Below are 15,650 nucleotides of genomic sequence, written 5' to 3'. Positions count from 1 at the left end.
CATTTTTGAGATACAAATGATTGAATATATTTTAGGGGCCAACCCTCTAGATCCTTAATGGGGACAGACACTGGTGTTTTGACTAATGGGCTCGATTAAAATCATTAATGTAAACCTTTTCTTTTCTACAATGTTTCACAAAATATATCTCCTTCTCTAGATATACTGCGTCAAAGTTTAAGCACTTTGGCCCCTAAAAATCCCTAATTACGTAATAAATGGGCGTGGCAATGATTTTACCTGATAGATATTGTTACGATCAACCACTTTGTTTTTATACTGCATTACAAAATCTTTATCGTTTTTAAGTTATTTGTAATAGACTTTACGAGTCTATTGACCCTTTAAATAAAGGGGCCAGTCCCTTTTCCTTGATTTTGTTAGAAAAAAACTTTTCATATTCTACGTTTATTGTTATGTATGTTTTAACAAAATATCTAAAGCTAAAAAGATACCGACTGAAACGTTCAATTTTTTTTATTCAAAATTCATACCCAATTTTCGTGCCAAGCTGAGTTCCAAGAAATGGCGCCAATGGCGTTAAACAAAATAATAGTGCACAACTTCAAACTATGGTCTACCTATCCTGAAAATTTCAAAGTCATATCTCTGATAGTTTCTGAGATCAGCTCTGCATAAAATAGGTCGTAAAAATTACAAAATCGGCCGTAAATCAGGACCGGATGTGACGACAACAAAAATTTCAAAAACAGATAAAATTCAGATTGTGTCCCATCATCTGTGAAAAAATTGTTGAGATTGGTGGAATAGTTTTTGAGAAATCGCGTGCACAAAATTTGGGGGGAAGTAATAACTAGATTTCGTTACAGGTAACGAGTAGATCTTTCGTCCGATTTGTTTTTATATGATACGATGAAATTTCGATACTCTCTTCCAAATCTGAGATCCTGTTGAAACAAGGTTATTTTGTTTCGCGACCGGGAACGGACGAACGGAAGTGATTAATGACAATAAAAAGTGGTATTTCATGAACATTTGCCTAGTGTACATTATCGTTTTTTGGGTATGTAACACACCCAAGGAGTCTGTTAAACTTACCCTTCCGGTGAGTACCGGAAGTGACGGTTGACAAAATAAAACACGTTAAACACAACTTTAATCCAATGTCTATCATTCATAAAAGTTTCATGTATCAATCACTTACAGTGACGAAAATCTCGCGGGCACAAATTTGTAAAAAGGATAGCTATTTAAGATATTTGATATAACTCACCGGAAGTAGAATATGTTTGAAAAATTGAGAGAGAGAGAGAGAGAGAGAGAGAGAGAGAGAGAGAGAGAGAGAGAGTTTTATAGTGTTCATGAAATCAGTATATAAGCAACATATGTCAATAAACGCATGTATAAATTCATATGCATCTCTACTGCAGTCGTCCTGCAGGGGAACTTCAGGGGCACGTCTTTGATCTGTCGATGCGACAAGCGTTTGAATTTAGCGAACTGCTGACAGAAACGAGATATCTATTTGTACTAAAAGAAAGCTGCTACTATTTTCATTTATAATAAGAATAAAACGGAAAACATCAAAATACATCATTTTAAAGATAAGATCGTTAAACTAAACACAATTAAGGAAAAAACAATATTCAGTACTCGGGGACTGAACCCCGGTTGCCTGGGCACAAGTCCAACACTCTAACGACTGAGCTACTCAGACTCTCGCTTCAGGACTTTGAAGCCCAAAATCTCAAGAATGCGTGGATCGATTTTAAGACAAATTTCATATTCTGAAGTTATTTGAGCGTCTCTATCGAAAAGGAACATAAAATATTTAAAAAACAAAAAAATTGAAAAATTAAGGTTAAAGAGAGAGAGAGAGAGAGAGAGAGAGATATTTTAAAGCCATGAAGAATACTTAAAACATGTGTGCATTGCTAAATGTTGTGTGCATACAGTCATTGAGATGGCGGCATTTATTTGATGCCGGCAAAGCGACCCAGTGAACTCTACTGCGGCCGTATTGCAGGGGCACATCGGCGGACTATCTTTGATGCCGGCTATACGACAAGCGTCTGAATTAGAGATTTTATGAGGGCATATTTCCCCGAAATGACATATAGATAATATAAAGAAATCCAAAAGATATAACATTGCAAATGCCTTTCTAATTTTATCTCAAAATCAGCTGTTTAAAGTGGACACCCATATAAAAATCATTTAGACTCGTCCATACAGGTGAATAACACACTTGAGTGACCACCCATCAATGCTTTCAATTTTTGCCCTTATTTAAAAGGAGAACACTTACATGTATACACAAAATTCACTTTATAAGACATTATTTAATCAGGATAATATACATAAAACAGGATCCCGCAGAGACCAACTGGCATCATCCATCAGATTCTTCTACAAAAAAAAGAATATGCATCAATTACATGATTTGTATTTAAAATCAAATTTTTAATAACATCCCATAAAACTCCATTATATGGGAGGGATGTGGTGGGATTGCAATGTTATATCTTATGAGTTTTCTTTATATAATCTATATTTCATTTCGGGCAAATATGCCCTCATAAAATCTCTAAACATCATAAGATATAACATTGCAGGTTCAAAGCTACAAAAATTATTACATGTATACTAACCTAATTCCAACACTGCTCTAGAAAACTTATTTGTTCCATCTTTTAACATGCAATAAAATTGGAAAAATGTTCAAGCATTAGTCCAATCTGCCATTTTAATAACATCATCAACAGAAACACCACTTCTAAAGGCTTTACTTGTACTGGCCCCTCTTGCTAAATGCGCTTTAAATTTAGTGGTATCTATACCAGCGAGGGTCATCATATCTTTAATCCAATTTGAGACTGTATTGCTAGTTAAACCTTTGTGAGGTCTAATAATTGTTCTTAATAATGGATCAATCGAATGATCAGGATTTTTGAAAGCTTTAGTTCTCTCAAAATATTCCGTCAAACAATCAATAACACGATTTTTTATTTTCTTCATGCTTTGCATAAAAAACTTCACAAGACTTGCAGTCTTTTTGTGTTTTTGAAAGACCAGGTAAGTAGAATGTTATACCTTGTTGGGTCACCCTCATAAATTTCTACTCTAATTTAGCTATTTCTGAAACTCTTTTAGGAGTTGTAATGGCTAAAAGTGTAGCTAGCTTTTTAGAGAGTAGCTTTCGTGAAAGGTCTTTGTTATCTGGAAGAGAGATCAAGAACCTCAAAAGAATATGTCTCATGTGTCCTTGTATTTGGGTAAAGGGGGTTTCCCTCTAAGAATCCCTTTCATTAGCATCTTAACTAAATGGTGTTGACCTATAGGTTGATTATTGAAGTAGGAGAGAACAGAAGAGATAGCCGATCTATGTACATTAATTGTTCTATACTGAACACCTTCATAGAACAAGTAAGTCAAAAATTCTAAACCCGAGTTACAGGTGCTGAAAATGGATCAATTTCCCTTCTATCACACCAGCTACCCCACTTTTCCCAGGCTGAATTGTAAGAAGCTTTTGTGCCCTTCCCCCATGAGTTATAGATAAGGTCTTCAGCTTCTTCTGATAATTGCATTGTTTGTATGGATCTCCTGAGACAACCCAACCTACTAGTTGATGAGAATTGTTCATTGCTAGAGGGTGGGGATCCCCCTTGTCCGATAACAGAAGATGAGGACATGTTGGGAGGAGAATTGGATTCTGAATGCAGAGTTTCAGTATTGTTTCATACCAAGGCTGGGCTGGTCATGCTGGCGTTACAAGAAGGATAGTTGATTTCTCTTTCTGTACTTTTGCTAGACACTGGGATATTAAGCAAAATGGGGGAAATGCATAACCCTTTATTCCCTTCCATGGATGTAACAGGGCATTGTGAGCTATAGCTTCTGGGTCTGGGAGCCAACTGATGAATTGCTCCAGTTTTGTGTTTAACCTGTTTGCTAAAAGATCTACATTGCAATCTTTTGTTCTGTTCATTAAAATCTGAAATATGTATGGATCTAACCCCCAACTTGAGTCCTGGTAATGTCTGGACTCCCAATCCGCTAAAACATTTTCCCTTCCCGGAATAAATTCTGCCTTCACTAAAATCTCCTTTTTTATGCACAATTCCCATAGGTCTAACGCTAATTTACTGCAAAGACTGGACACTGTGCCCCCCCCCCCCCCATTTTGTTCACATAGGTCATTGCTGTTTTGTTGTCTGTTTGAATTAGCACAACTTGATTTGATATTTGTTTTAAAAATGAGTTCACTGCATGTGTTCTAGAATATTTATATGATACTGACTCACGTTCTCTGACCAAGTTCCTCCTATTCTTAGATCTTGACAAACTGCCCCCACCCTAATTTGCTGGCATAGGTTTGAATGATTATTGACTTCTGATCTATTAACTGAATTATATTCTTGCCATTGGACTCTTTCAGGTGGTTGGTCCACCATTTTAAATCTTCTTTCATTGCCCGAGATAGAAAGACTAGTGCATCGTAATTTTGGCCATTTGTAAATGGCGATAATGTAATGGGGCTTGGTGAACAGCTTGTAAACTTGCTATGACCTCTGACAGTTTTCTTACAGATACTCTGTCTGTCTTTAAGACCCCTTGACACATTTTTATGATCTTTTACATCTTTTCCTGTGGTAGATAGATTTTCATTGTCATAGAATCTATTTTGAATCCTAGAAATTCTATTACTTGAACAGGTGTGAATATTGATTTCTTGAAATTTATCATGAACCCCAAACTTTCCAGAATCTCTCTCACTTTTATGCCATTTAACACTGCATCTTCCCTTGTCTTATTCAATACTAGTATGTCGTCTAAGTAAATCACCATTCTTAACCCTAATCGGCGAAGATAGCTTATTGGGACCTTCATCAATTTTGTGAAAACCCAGGGAGCTACAGTTATTCCAAAGGGCAGACAGAGGAATTGGTAAATCTTTCACTCCCAGGGAAATCTCAGGTATTTTTGATCTGCTTTGTAAATTGGAATCGTAAAATAAGCATCTTTCAGATCTATTTTTATTAACCAGTCCCCCTGTTGGATTATGTCTTTTACCTGATTGATGCCCTCCATCTTGAAATGTCTGTAAACCATGAAACCGTTTAGATCCCTGAGATTTATGATAGGTCTGTGCCCCCTCCCTTTTTCTCTACCAAAAAAAAATGGGGCTTATGAAGCCGATTTCTGACTTTAGTTGGTTTACTTCGCAAATGGCTTTTTTCTCTAACATAGATTCTATCTCTTCTCTCACTATTTTGGATTATGTGGCAATTTTAAAATTTTGTTTGGACTGAGGGAATCTGAATGAATTCTAATTTAAGACCTTTTACTGTTTCTAATACCCACTGATCCTTTGATAACTTTTCCCAATTGTAAAGGAAATGTTTCATTCTTCCCCTACAGGAATATTCTCCTCTCTTGGTTTGTAAGACATTGAACTCAAAAAGTTTACCTGATTTACTGTTTCTCTGTTTTTCTTGTAATTGTTGCAGATCTGGGGGCTCCTCTGTAGCCCCTCCCTCTCTGGCTGAACTGCCCTCTGTAATTTTGGCCCCCAAACTGGAATCTGTTTTTCGAGGGCCCTGTCCGAAAAAAACTGCTGAGATTTGTCACCAGATCTGAAAAAGTCTTTCTTATCAGATGCATATTTGTCAGATGTAAAACGTTTTCTTGTTGGAAGAAGTTCGGACAATTCTCTGTTATCCTTGCTGTCCTTAGCGAGTAATTTTCTAAATTTATTTCCAAAGAGTTTGTCCTTTGATTTACGTAAGGCTTTTACCAGTACTGTCATCTATCAAATCAACTGATTCTGGGAGCAATTTGCTTAGTAAAGTCTTGCGACGATCTGACATATACATGTAATGGGCATTCCCTATTAACACTAATGCTCTTTGAACAATGTTTATAACATCATTTGGGTCAATGTCTTTATTCGCGGACTTGAGTTTTTCAGCTTCTTGCCAGAGAATAGCCAATGGACCAGTAGCATCTAGGATTCGATTCTGTGTGTTTATGATAACTTTCTCTTTCTTGTTTGACATTGGGGTATTAAACTTCTTTCTAAAGAGTTTTTTAAAGAATCGATCTGTTTTTTTTTATTTCAGTCATTTTGAGTTTGTTTTTGTAATTTCTTGTTTTGTTGTTTTAGAGATTCCACCGTTAGCAAATTTCTCTATGTACTTTGAAATTCTGCGATTAATTTTCTCACCTCCTTTGTTCTGTAAAACTTGAGAAGGATTAAACAATTCTGAGTCGGAGAGCTTCACCACTGTCTGAATCTGAACTAGAATCTGAATCTGAACTCTCGGTTTGTTTACGTTTCTTTTTACTTAAATTCTTTTTTTTTTTATAATTTTTTTTTTTTTGTTTTCCAATTTCACAATCATATATGATTTCATAAAGAAGGTAATATATATATAAGAATATTTTGGCATTCTCACTTTCACACTATTTCTCTCCCTTACATACTACATTCTCTTCAGAGCAAACATAAAGGATATATATATATATACACATGCATATACACACACATATATCAATAGAACAGTTGTTTTCCATGTTTAAAATTATATCTCAAATATGTTTTTCCAATTAACCCAGAGTTTATTAAATTATGTAATCATAATTTGATAGCTATATATATTTTTCAACTTTATATTTGAATGATAGATGATGTAACATTCCAACAATGTCAGGATTTTTTTCTTGTTTTTAACAATTAAAAATGTATTGCTTGGAGTACAGAATTATAAAATTAACTACTTTGTTGTTACCACTGAATAGTAGTTCACCAAATAGTACATTTTTAACATTAAAGCCAACTCTATTTAAAGTTTTTCTATAAATATACATACTAAGATTATTCCATATACATGTAGGTAGTATTTCTGAACATGTCATAGATACGTGCTGAATTGTTTCCACATTTTCCTTACAAAAAGCACATACATCATATGAAATAATATTAATCTTTTTTAAATAATAGTTTGTTGGAAAAATTCTGTGAAGAATTCTGTATTGTAGCCATTGTATTGAAGTATCAGTAGTTGTCTTAAAACAAATTAAAAAAAAATCTTTCACAGAATCATTTATATCTAAGTGAAGTGATAGTTCAGTGTTCCATTTTTGAAACGCCTTGGGAACAATATCTTTACTATTAATGAGTTGATACAAAACTTTGGAACATTTTTCATTCAACAGTATATATTCAAAGTAAAAAGGAATAAATGGTGAAAAATCTTAACTCACATCAAATCTATTAACTGACATGGTCTTGAACAACTTTGATATTGCACTGATAACACTATTAAATTGCATGGTACAAATATTTGTCAAGTTAAATTGCTTTTCATTGTGATAAAAAAAGTTCCATCATTATTCAATAAGTCACTAACTATTTTTACACCATGTTCATACCACAATTTGACATAAATTGTTTTATTACCAACACATATATTTGTATTGTACCAAACTGGCATAGAAAATAATTTTTGCTTAAATCTTATGTTATCCGAAATATTGTTAAGTATGACTGAAATACATCTTTCCAGAAAACATTACTATGTTTCATAATATTATGCATATATTTTTGTAACCTCATTGCCATGGATGTTTTAAAAAAGATGTCCATCCATGGTTTCTTATCTTTAAAAAGTCTCCTAATCCAGGAGCATTTTAATGACTTTTAAAAATTGTTAATTTCTAGCATTTTAAATCCCCCTTTTAATAATCTTGAGTGATAATTTGTCTCTTCATTTTGTCAATCTTTGAATTCCATACAAATTCATAGAAAAGATTACTAAAAAAAGATAAAGTTTCTTTATCCGGGTTTGGGAGAGAAATAAAAAGATGGTTAAGCTTTGGATAAAGTAATGTTTTGGCTACAGTGACTCGACCAATGGAAGTGAGTATTCTCCTGTTCCACTGTTGTATCATAGCTTTAATTATACCCCCGCTCCGAAGGAGAGGGGGTGTACTGTTTTACCCTTGTGTGTCTGCCTGTCCGTCTGTCCGTCCGTAACAAAATTTTCTGTCGCATTTATCTCAGCAACTATTTATCGCAGATGCTTGAAATTTTTACACAATATTTGTGTAGGCATGCCATATCTTAGGATATATTTTTGTACCAGTTAGACGTCAACTTCCTGTTAAATGACGACTTTGTTTATTTTTAGCAAAAATTTTCAAACAAATTTTTGTCAAAGAATTCTCAGCAACTGTTTATCGCAGATGCTTGAAATTTTTACACAGTATTTGTATAGGCATGCCATATCGTGGGATATATTTTTGTACCAATCGGACGTCAACTTCCTGTTAAATGACGACTTTGTTTATTTTTCGCCAAAATTTTCAAACAAATTTTTGTCAAAAAATTCTCAGCAACTGTTTACCACAGATGCTTGAAATTTTTACACAGTATTTGTATAGGCATGCTTTATCGTGGGATATATTTTTGTATCAATCGGACGTCAACGTTCTGTTAAATAATGACTTTGTTTATTTTTAGCCAAAATTTTGAAACAAATTGTCGTCAAAGATTTCTCAGCAGCTATTTATCGCAGATCCTTGAAATTTTTACACAGTGTTTATTAAGGCATGTCATATCGTGGGATATATTTTTGTACCAATCGGACGTCAACTTCCTGTTAAATGAGTACTTTGTTTTTTTTCAGCCAAAATTTTCAAACAAATTTTCCTCAAAGATTTCTTAGGAGCTATTAATCGCAGATGCTTAAAATTTTAACACACTATTTGCTTAGGTATGCCATATTGTGGGATATATTTCTGTACCAATCGGATACTAGCTTTCTGTTAAATGTCGACTTTGCTTATTTTGCATATTCACATCAGAGTGGGGGTATCACTAGTGAGCATTGGCTCACAGATATTTTGTTTTTGGTATTTGGATATCATAATTTAGGTTAACTATTTTTTTCCAAATCTACAGCAAATTCTATTCCCAATAAACTAAATGTTGTACATCCCCACACTAGTTTCCATCTAGTATGGTGATATACTTGCTTAGAATTTTTTTTAGCACCAATCCAAACAATTTTTGTTTTCGAGCTGTTGATCTTTAGTCCTGAGAAAGTAGAAACAATCTACAGTGTCTAGTGCAGCAAAAAGTGATTTTGGTGAATCATCAAGTACTAAAGTTGTGTCATCTGCATATTGGGTAATCTTTTGTTCCTTACTATTAACCACAACACCTTTGATAATTGTATTTTGTTTTATTAGAATTGCTAAAATTTCTGCACATAGAATAAATAAATATGGAGCAATAGGATCCCCCGTCTACATCCTCTATATATATATATATATATATATATATATATATATATATATATATATATATATATATATATATATATATATATATATCAGACTGTTCTGATAGGAAACCACACTGCAAGATTGATGCTTTGATCCGTGTATTTTTATCCATGTAATCATATTTTCCCTAAAACCCAAATATTCTAAACTCGAAACTCGTTCGTTGAGCCATTCTCTTTCCTCACCTTCCGAAGAAGACTCATTTTGACCCTGTACGCATGATACGCTTGGTCGTTTGTCTTTGCCCTCTCTTGGCATATCTTTTTTGCCCTGTAATGGCGTATTATTAGTGCCCTGAATTGGCGAGTGTGACTCTTCTTCCGAAGATAAGTCGGATATCCGTTCATTTTCTGACAAATTTACCTGAACATTCAGTCTATCTGAAGTAAGCGTATGTCTCCTGGTAGCTTCGGGAGTAAAAAGCTGACTTTGTGCCATAACTTACTCAGGAAAAGGACAGAGAACATGGAACACGTCCACGCACTCTGAGAGCTAAAATTGAAAAGCATTGATGGGTGGTCACTCAGGTGTGTTATTCACCTGTATGGACGGGTCTAAATTATTTTATAGGGGTTTCCACTTTAACAGCTGATTTTGAGCTAAAATTAGAAAGGCATTTGCAATGTTAATTATATCTTATGATGTTTTCTGAAATATAATTTAGCGAACTGCTGACAGAAACGAGCTATATATTTGTACAAGCTCACAATTGATACCCCCCGCTAAGATAAAAATCATAATGCGTGTATTTTTCCAATTATAGAAAATATTGGATGAATCTATTTCACCGTCCATTTTCTTTAAATAACAACTGCTCTATTTTTTTTAAACTGTTGATCATAAGCAATTTTTTTGTGAAGTAAGAACATTCAATGCTTCTCCATAAGAAAGATAATGACCGGACACCAGACACGAATTTTGCACTTTTTCTGTCAGTGACCTTGACCTTGCCCAAATGACCTTGGGTCATGGTCATGACACACGCTTTGGTCCTAAGCAATATTTGTGTGAAGTTAGAACATTCATTGCTTCTCCATAAGAAAGATAATGACCAGACAAAAATTTTGAACTATTTTTCCCAACGACCTTGACCTTGTCCAAATGTCCTTGGATCAAGGACATGACAAACCCTTAGGTCATAAGCAATCTTTGTGTGAATTAAGAACTTCCAATGTTTCTCCATTAGAAAAATATGGACCGGACACAAATTTTGCACTTTTTCTGCCAGTGACCTTGACCTTGCCCAAATGACCTTGGGTCAAGGTCATGCCACACCCTTAGGTCATAAGCAATCTTTGTGTGAAGTAAGAACTTCCAATAATTCTCCATAAGAAAGATATGGACCAGGCACGAATTTTGTATTTTTTCTGTCAGTGACATTGACCTTGCCCAAATGACATTGGGTCAAGGTCATGACACACCCTTAGGTCATAACCAATCTTTGTGTGAAGTAAGAACTTCCAATGTTTCTCCATAAGAAAGATATGGACCGGACACAATTGCACAGACAGACGGACGGACAGACGGACAAGGTGATTCCTATATACCCCCCAAACTTCGTTTGCGGGGGGTATAAAAAACGGAAACATTATTTTATTTTATATTATTTTAAAGATAAAATCGCTAAACAAAGCAGTTATATATTAAGGAAGAACATAATAATCGCCACTCAGGGACTGAACCCGGGTCGCCTTGGCACGAGTAACGAATAGATCTTCCGTCCGATTTGTTTTATATGAAACGATGAAATATCAATACTCTCTGCGAAATCTTAGATCTTGTTGAAACTAGTTTTTTTGTCTCGGTACTGGAAACTGATGAACGGAAGTGAATAATGAAAATAAAAGCTGGTAATTTTTGTACGTTTGCTTCGTGTACATCACTGTTTATCAGGATAGATAAAACGCCCAAGAAAGTCTGTTAAATCTGTTTAAATCATGAATTAATTGAAACCTTCCAATGAAAAGGTATGTGTAAGAGACTTACACCCCTAATTTAAGGAGCCAATCCCTTTTTTCTTGAGTTTATTTGAAAGGTTTTACATATATACTAACATTTTTTTGTTCTTACACCCATCTAAAATTGTTGTTCATGTTTTAAATACAAATGATTGAATATTTTAGGGGCCAGCCCTCTAAATCCTTAATGGGGACAGACATTGGTGTTTTGATTGGTGGAATCGATTAGTATGATCAATTACATTTCTCTTCTACAATGCTTAACAAAATATGTCTCCTTTTCTAGATATATTGCCTCAAAGTTTAAGTACTTTGGCCCCTAAAAATCCCTAATTACGTAATAAATGGGCGTGGCAATGATTTTTTGTAATAGATATTGTTACGATCAACAACTTTGCTTCTTTAATACATTACAAAATCTTTATCGTTTTTAAGTTATCTGAAATAGAGTTTACGAGTGTCTTGGCCCCAAATTAAAGGGACCAGCGTCTTTTTCTTGATTTCTTTAAAAATGTCTTAAGAATACTAACATTTTTTGTTCTTACACCCATCTAAAATTGTTGTTCATATTTTGGGATACAAATGATTGAATATTTTAGGGGCCAGCCCTCTAGATCCTTAATGGGGACAGATATTGGTCTTTTGATTAGTGGAATCGATTAGAATCATCAATGCAAACATTTTCTCTTCTACATTGCCTAACAAAATACGTCTCCTTCTCTAGATACATTGCGTCAAAGTTTAAGTACTTTGGCCCGTGGCAATAATTTTTTTCTGATAGATGTTGTTAGGATCAACAACTTTGCTTCTAAAATACATTACAAAATCTTTATTAAAAAAATCGGACAGTAAATGGAAAAGAAGTTTTCAATGTGCAATACAATATGTCATAAGATAGATGCATATTTTCCATTCACACACCAAATATGAAAGTTTAAGGAAAACACACAATTGAATTCTTGTTTTATGATTAAATTCAAGAAAAACTTCAGAAAATTTTAACTTTGAAAACAAACTAAATGCATGAACAATTAGATTTAATGAAATTTATGAATATTTCATAAAAAATATGAAAATAAACATAAATACAGTCGAATGTCTAGGAATTTACATAGGGCAAAATAAAATAGAGTGTAGTGAAAAAAATGGCTATGTAAGCTGAGAGAGTTCGAAAAAATATTGGACTCTTGGCGAACAAGATGCTAACTCTTTTCGCAAAATGCCAGATAATTAATTCTTTAATTGTTTCTAAGCTTCTTTATGTCGCAACAATACTTGAAAACCCCGATCAAACTATATTCAAACAAGTAAACAAAATTATTTTCTCGTTTCTATGGGGGAAAAGAGAAAGAATAAAGCGTTAAACTCTAATAAGACATATATCAGATGGAGGGATTGGTATTACTGATTTTGAAACTAATGTCAAAGATTTAAAGCATCGTGGGTTTCAAAAGTTATTCATTCTAACAATGATTTAAATCAACTCAGGAACGCTTGTAAAGAAAGATATAATTTAGATATCTCTTATCTACTAAACACTAATAATATAAACGCACAAAACCTAAATATCAAATACCTTCCAATTTTTATAAAGAAGAAATATGCGCTTTAAATAAGTGTAAAAACATTGATCGATTGTTTTTTTCCAAATTGGATTAAAAGCGGGTTTAAGTACGTGAGTGATTTATTCAATTCAAATGGATTCAAACCAATAAACGAAATCAAAGAGAGTCTGATATCTACAAACAATTACCTATTTGAATATATAAATCTAAAAAGTGCCCTTAGAAAATATGCCGCTAAAATAAACTTACAGATTATAACACATAAAAGAATTACAAAGTTGCTTTTCAATTTTCATGGCTATTTCGAACATGTCGAAGGAAAAAAATATAAATTATTTTACCATATCTTACTACAAAAAAACTCGAAAGAGCCTAGAATGGAAAATGTTTGGTCCAAACTTTTTTGTATTGATGATCGTCAATTATGGGGTATAATATCTACCAAGAAAAAGTGAAAAGGATGTTTGATAAAAATGTATCAGAATTTAATTACAAATTAATACACAATAATTTATCTTGTAATAAATGTGTAACAAAATGGAAAGAAAATTTAGACAAAAATTGTCTGAACTGTAATGTAGAAGAAGACATTAAACATCTAATTTTTTAATTTTGTATATCTAACCCCATTTGGAAGAAAGTATCTGATATCTTAAATATAAATGCGACATGGAAAGTTTTCCAGCATATTTCCCCATCACATATCTACCAGGGAAATATATTGCTGTTACATGTATTAGCTATATATATATTATGATGTTTTTTCTCTATTTTTACATCACCAGAAACAGCTTATAGTTGAAAATTTACTTGTAAATGAATGCCATTTTGTCTATAATATTTTATAACGGATAAATATAATTCTAAATGTGACCAGACCTTCAGATTATAAAACTGGTAGGGGATTCTCTGGACACTTATACTGTTATCCCCCCTACGCATCTAACAGAGAAATATACTGTTACATAAACCTGCTAAAAACTTATGTACAAATCAAAATATATGTATGATACCTATATATTGTAACAACCTGTTTATTTTATTTTCCTTCTATCTTTGCTGTATTAATGACATACTTAGCATTAACCATTGCATATGCTGAAATTTACTTGTAAATGAATATTTTTCTAATTTTTTTTTCCGTGCTAAACTGTAGTACAAAAAAGTTCCAAAATGTATGTTGCACTAAGCATATGTGCAGGCCCACTACCTTCTGTTTAGTTACATATATATGATTGAATAAATGTTTGAAAAATGAATTTTTCTTATGCGTTACACCAAAGACTGTTTTCTTTTCATGTGGTTGTAAATACCATATTTTTATAGATTTTCATTTATTGTACTGTTGGAAACTTTAACAATCAAGCAACTTGATATGCCCAACACAAAATATGATAAATCCATTCTGGTTGTAACTTGTAAGTACTTTATTTTTGATCAAGTGCTACTTGAGAAAATCCACCTTTTTTAGAATGTCCCTACTACTCGATTGAGAGGGAGTTTAAATCATACAGACGGCGTTTTATTTTTAAATCATTTGCGTTAATTGAAGTTTTTTGCTTTTTTTTTTTATTATTATGAAAAAATATATCTAATACCATTTTTATAATGACAACAATTACTAGTACATAATGTTCATTTTCTGTACACGCAATGTCGGATAAAGATAGCGCTTGCACAGATATGAGATCATGGTGTAATGTGTCGAGTGCATGGATTAGTGTATATTATTAATTTAACAGAAAATGATGTTCTATATAATACATGTACATGTACTGATGCACATTTTCATATGTAAAGATTTTTTATATGTTCATATACCATTTCAAAATCCTTGGTACGGGGAGATTTACCAGGCCTTGTACGCTCGTCCTTTAAAATCAAAATTATGAGGAGTAGGGTGGGGCCACATTGGGGATCCAGTTGTACAAAGGAAAACATTTTAATTACTCACAAAAATGGAAATGTTATCACATATGGTTTTACTTATGTGCAAGCATTTTGACATATTGCTCATCCCTTAAAATTGTTTAGATTCTGGCCCCTGGACGATTCTTGGGCCTCACGAGGGGCTCAGAGTACGATGTAGGTTTATATCCCATATATAAACAATTGTTTAGGATATTTTTTTTTAGAACTGCAATGCTCAACATGTGATATGACTAAAGTCATCATGTTAGAAAAGGGACTTATAAATAGGGTTTATAAATATAGGAATATTCGGGGGGAAATTAATTTTTATTTAATATACAGGATCGACATGTATCATACCGCATTGTCCAGATATTTATATTATGACTCCATGATTTTATCATGCTTATTGTTGCTCAGGTGAGCGATGTGGTCCATGGGCATCTTGTTTCTCTTTGCATTGCAAAAGGGTTTCCCTTTCATTCAAAGGTATCTCATCATCAATTACAGATTGCACTGTGTGACCAATGCTTCAACTTGATAAGCTCTGTAATCTTTGATATCCTGGTACAGCAAAACTCGATTATAACGAGTTTCAAGGGACCATTGACAAGTCTTCGTTATAGTCGTAATTTGCTGTGCGTTTATAACGAATTCGTAAGAAGTGTTAAAGCGAATTCGTTATTAAAAAATCAGCTGACGGTTTTCCAAACTATCGTTTGTTATAAAATCAGTATTACCATCATTTACAAAAAATATAAATATTATTATTATTTCACTTTATTTAAAAAAAAAAATCCAATGCTTTTTTAATTTGAGTATTTTATATATGCATCTTAAAATTGCATGTATTTTCAATAAAATTTGAAATGGAAAATATTTGTAATAAAAATGAGAAAAT

The 15,650-nt window shown here is 33.2% G+C and overlaps 1 protein-coding gene across 1 annotated transcript; it reads right to left on the bottom strand.

Moving 5' to 3' along the window:
* Positions 1 to 2,301: 2,301 nt before the first annotated feature.
* LOC128187537 (uncharacterized) lies at positions 2,302 to 5,773 on the bottom strand. The gene is made up of 2 exons (XM_052857957.1): positions 5,435 to 5,773; positions 2,302 to 2,370 (listed from the first exon to the last, which is right to left on the bottom strand). Exons 1-2 carry the CDS (start codon positions 5,771 to 5,773, stop codon positions 2,308 to 2,310), a joined length of 402 nt encoding a protein of 133 aa, XP_052713917.1. The 3' UTR covers positions 2,302 to 2,307.
* Positions 5,774 to 15,650: the final 9,877 nt, after the last annotated feature.

The sequence above is a fragment of the Crassostrea angulata genome, chromosome 6 (genome assembly GCF_025612915.1).
Source record: "Crassostrea angulata isolate pt1a10 chromosome 6, ASM2561291v2, whole genome shotgun sequence".
NCBI lineage: Eukaryota > Metazoa > Mollusca > Bivalvia > Ostreida > Ostreidae > Magallana > Magallana angulata.
Note: the sequence above shows the minus strand (reverse complement) of the source record. Positions and strands in the feature narration are given on the sequence as shown.

What these genes read in the sequence shown, in the direction of transcription:
- LOC128187537 (XM_052857957.1), bottom strand. Translation starts at nt 5,773, where the DNA reads ATGACAGTACTGGTAAAAGCCTTACGTAAATCAAAGGACAAACTCTTT. An exon ending in ACAGAGAAACAGTAAATCAG is followed by an intron (nt 2,371 to 5,434) that starts GTAAACTTTTTG and finishes TTTTTTTTGTAG; the next exon opens with AAGAATCTGATGGATGATGC.